At 38.6% G+C, this 3,079-nt stretch overlaps 1 protein-coding gene across 1 annotated transcript; it reads right to left on the bottom strand.

The window, feature by feature from the left end:
• Positions 1 to 1,622: 1,622 nt before the first annotated feature.
• Positions 1,623 to 2,031, bottom strand: LOC105523260 (putative 60S ribosomal protein L37a). The gene has a single exon (XM_011958051.1). It carries the CDS (start codon positions 1,967 to 1,969, stop codon positions 1,691 to 1,693), a length of 279 nt encoding a protein of 92 aa, XP_011813441.1. The 5' UTR covers positions 1,970 to 2,031; the 3' UTR covers positions 1,623 to 1,690.
• Positions 2,032 to 3,079: the final 1,048 nt, after the last annotated feature.

Genomic DNA, 3,079 nt, shown 5'->3' with positions numbered 1-3,079 from the left:
TGAGAAACTGTTTGTGATGTGTGAATTCATCTCACAGAGTTACACTGCTGTTTACATTGAGCAGTTTGATAACACTGTTTTCATGGAATCTGCAGTAGGTTATTTAGGAATGCATTGAAGCCTATGGTGACAAAGAGAATATCCTCAGATAAATAACAAAAAGAAGCTTTCTGAGGGACTGCTATGTAAGATGTGAATTCATCTGACAGAGTTACATTGTTCTTTTCATTGAGCAGTTTGCTAAGACAGTTTCCTTGGAATATGCATTGGGGTCTTGTGGAGCACATTGAAGATTATGGTGAAAAAGGAAATATACTCATATTAATACTAGAAAGAACCTTTCTGAGAAACAACTTTGTGTTGCATTAATTCATCTCACAGAGATACATGGTTCATTTCATGGATCAATTTGGTAGCACTGCTATTGTGATGTCTGAAAAGGGATATTTGGGAGTGCATGGAAGCTGATGGTGGAAAAGGAAATATCCTGAGATAAAAACTAGAAAGAAGATTTCTGTGAAATTACTTTGTGATGGGTGAATTCATCACACAGTGTTACACCTTTATTTTTTTTGAACTGTTTGGTAGCACTGTTTTTATGGAATATGCAATGGGATATTCGGGAGCTCCTAGGGGCCTATAGTGAAAAAGGAAATAACTTCAGATAAAAACTGTAAAGAAGCTTCTCGAGAAAGGTTTTGTGATGTGTGTATTCATCTCATAGTGTTTAAACTTTGTGCTGATTGAGAAGTCCATCATCACTGTTTTTGTGGTACCTGAGAAGAGTTATTTAGGAGCACATTGAAGCCTATGGTGCCAAAGAAATATAATCAGACAAAAAACAAAAAGAAGCTTTCTGAGAAACTTCTTTGTGATGTGTGAATTCATCTCACGGATTTACACCTTTATTTTCATGGAGCTGTTTGCTAATACTATTTTCGTGAAATCTGCAAAGGGATTTTCACAAGCACATTGAGGCTAACGGTGAAAAAGGATATATCCTCAGACAAAGAGTACATACATGCTTTCTGAAAAACTGCTTTGTGATTTGTGAATTCATCTCACATAGTTACACGATTCTTTTCATGGAGCAGTTTCATTGCACTGTTTTTTGGGAATCTGAGAAGGAATATTTTCGATCATGTTGGAGCCTGTGGTGACAAAGGAAATATCCTCAGATAAAATCTAGAAAGAGACTTTCTGAGAAACTTCTTTGTGATGTGTGAATTAACCTCACAGAGTTACACCATTCTTTTCACTGAGAAGTGTGCTACCACTTTTTTCGTGAAATCTGTGATGGGACATTCCGGATTGCACTGAGGCCTATGATCAAGAAGTAAATATCTTCAGATAAAATCTAGACAGAGGCTTTCTGAGAAGCAATTTTGGATGTGTGAATTCATCTCACAGAGATACACTGTTGTTTTCATTGAGAAGTATGATAACACTGTTTTTGTGGAATTTGCAATAGGATATTTGGGAGTGAATTGAAGCTTACGGTGAAAAAGGAAATATCCGAAGAAAAAAACCAAAAAGAAGCCTTCTGAGAAACTTCTTCATGATGTGTGAATTCAATTCACATTCTTACACCTTTCTTTTCCTGGGGCAGTTTGCAAACACTATTTTTTTTTTTTACATAAATTAACCCATTTATTATAGGCCAGTGATGTCTCAAAGAGTAGAAGAGCGTCTACTGGTCTTTCAACTCCTTCAGTCTTCTGATGGCGGACTTTACCGTGACAGCGGAAGTGGTATTGTATGTCCAGGCACCGCCGGCCACTGTCTTCATGCAGGAACCACAGTGCCAGATCCCCACAGCTCGTCTCTTCATCTTGGTTTTGCCACAGAAAGAGCAAGTGTACTTGGCGTGCTGGCTGATTTCAATTTTCTTCACCATTTTCCGGAGGGAGGCCCCATAGCGGGTTCCGTATTTACCGACGATCCCGACTTTCTTGGTACGTTTGGCCATGTCGCCGTGAACTAGGTCCGAGCCCAGAGAGGAAGAAACGCGGTGCGCAGGCACGGTATTAGGCGGACGAGCCGCAAACACTATTGTCGTGGGATCTGCAAAGGAATATTTGCGAGTGCATTGAGGGAAACAGTGAAAAAGGAAATATCCTCAGACAAAAACTAGAAAGAAGATTTATGAGAAACAACTGTGTGATGTTTGAATTCATCTCACAGGGTTATACTGTACGTTTCATGGAGAAGATTGGTAGTACTGTTTTGGGGGAATCTGAGAAGGGTTATTTGGACTGCATTGATGCCTATGGTGAAAAAGGAGATATCCTCAGATAAACACTAGAAAGAAGCTTTCTGAAAAAGTTATCTGTGATGTGTGAATACATCTCACAGAGTTACACCTTTCTTTTCATGGAGCAGTTTGCAAACCCTGTTTATGTGGAAACTGCAAAGTGATATATGGGAGTGCTTTGAGGCCTATGGTGAAAAAGCAAATGTCCTCAGAAAAAAATTAGAAAGAAGATTTCTAAGAAACTACTTTTGGATGTGTGAATTCAACTCACAGAGATACACAGTTGTTTAAATGGAGGAGTTTGATAACACTGTTTTTGTGGAATCTGCAATAGCATATTTGGGAGCTCATTGAAGAATATCGTGACAAAGGAAATATCCCCAGACAAAAACAGAAAGAAGCTTCTGAGAAACTGCTTTGTGATGTATGAATTCATCTTACAGAGATACACCTTTCTTTTCATGGAGCACTTTGCTAACACTGTTTTCGTGGAATCTGCAAAGGGACATTGGTGAGTGCATCGAGGCCTATGGTGAAAAAAGGAAATATCCTCAGACAATAACTAGAAAGAAGCTTTCTGAAATACTGCTTTGTTATTTGTGAATTCATGTCACAGTGTTACCCAATTCTTTTCATGGGGCAGTTTGGTAGCACTGTTTTGGGGGAATCTAAGAAGGGATATTTTGGATCGCTTTGAGGTCTATGGTGACAAAGAAAATATCCTCAGATTAAAACAAGAAAAAACTTTTGGAGAAACCACTTTGTGAAGAGTTAACTCATCTCACAAAGTTACACAATTCTTTTCATGGGTCAGTTTGGTAGCAC

Source organism: Colobus angolensis, unplaced genomic scaffold, assembly GCF_000951035.1.
Source record: "Colobus angolensis palliatus isolate OR3802 unplaced genomic scaffold, Cang.pa_1.0 Scaffold458, whole genome shotgun sequence".
Taxonomy (NCBI): domain Eukaryota; kingdom Metazoa; phylum Chordata; class Mammalia; order Primates; family Cercopithecidae; genus Colobus; species Colobus angolensis.
This window is presented reverse-complemented; position numbering and strand designations above follow the sequence as displayed.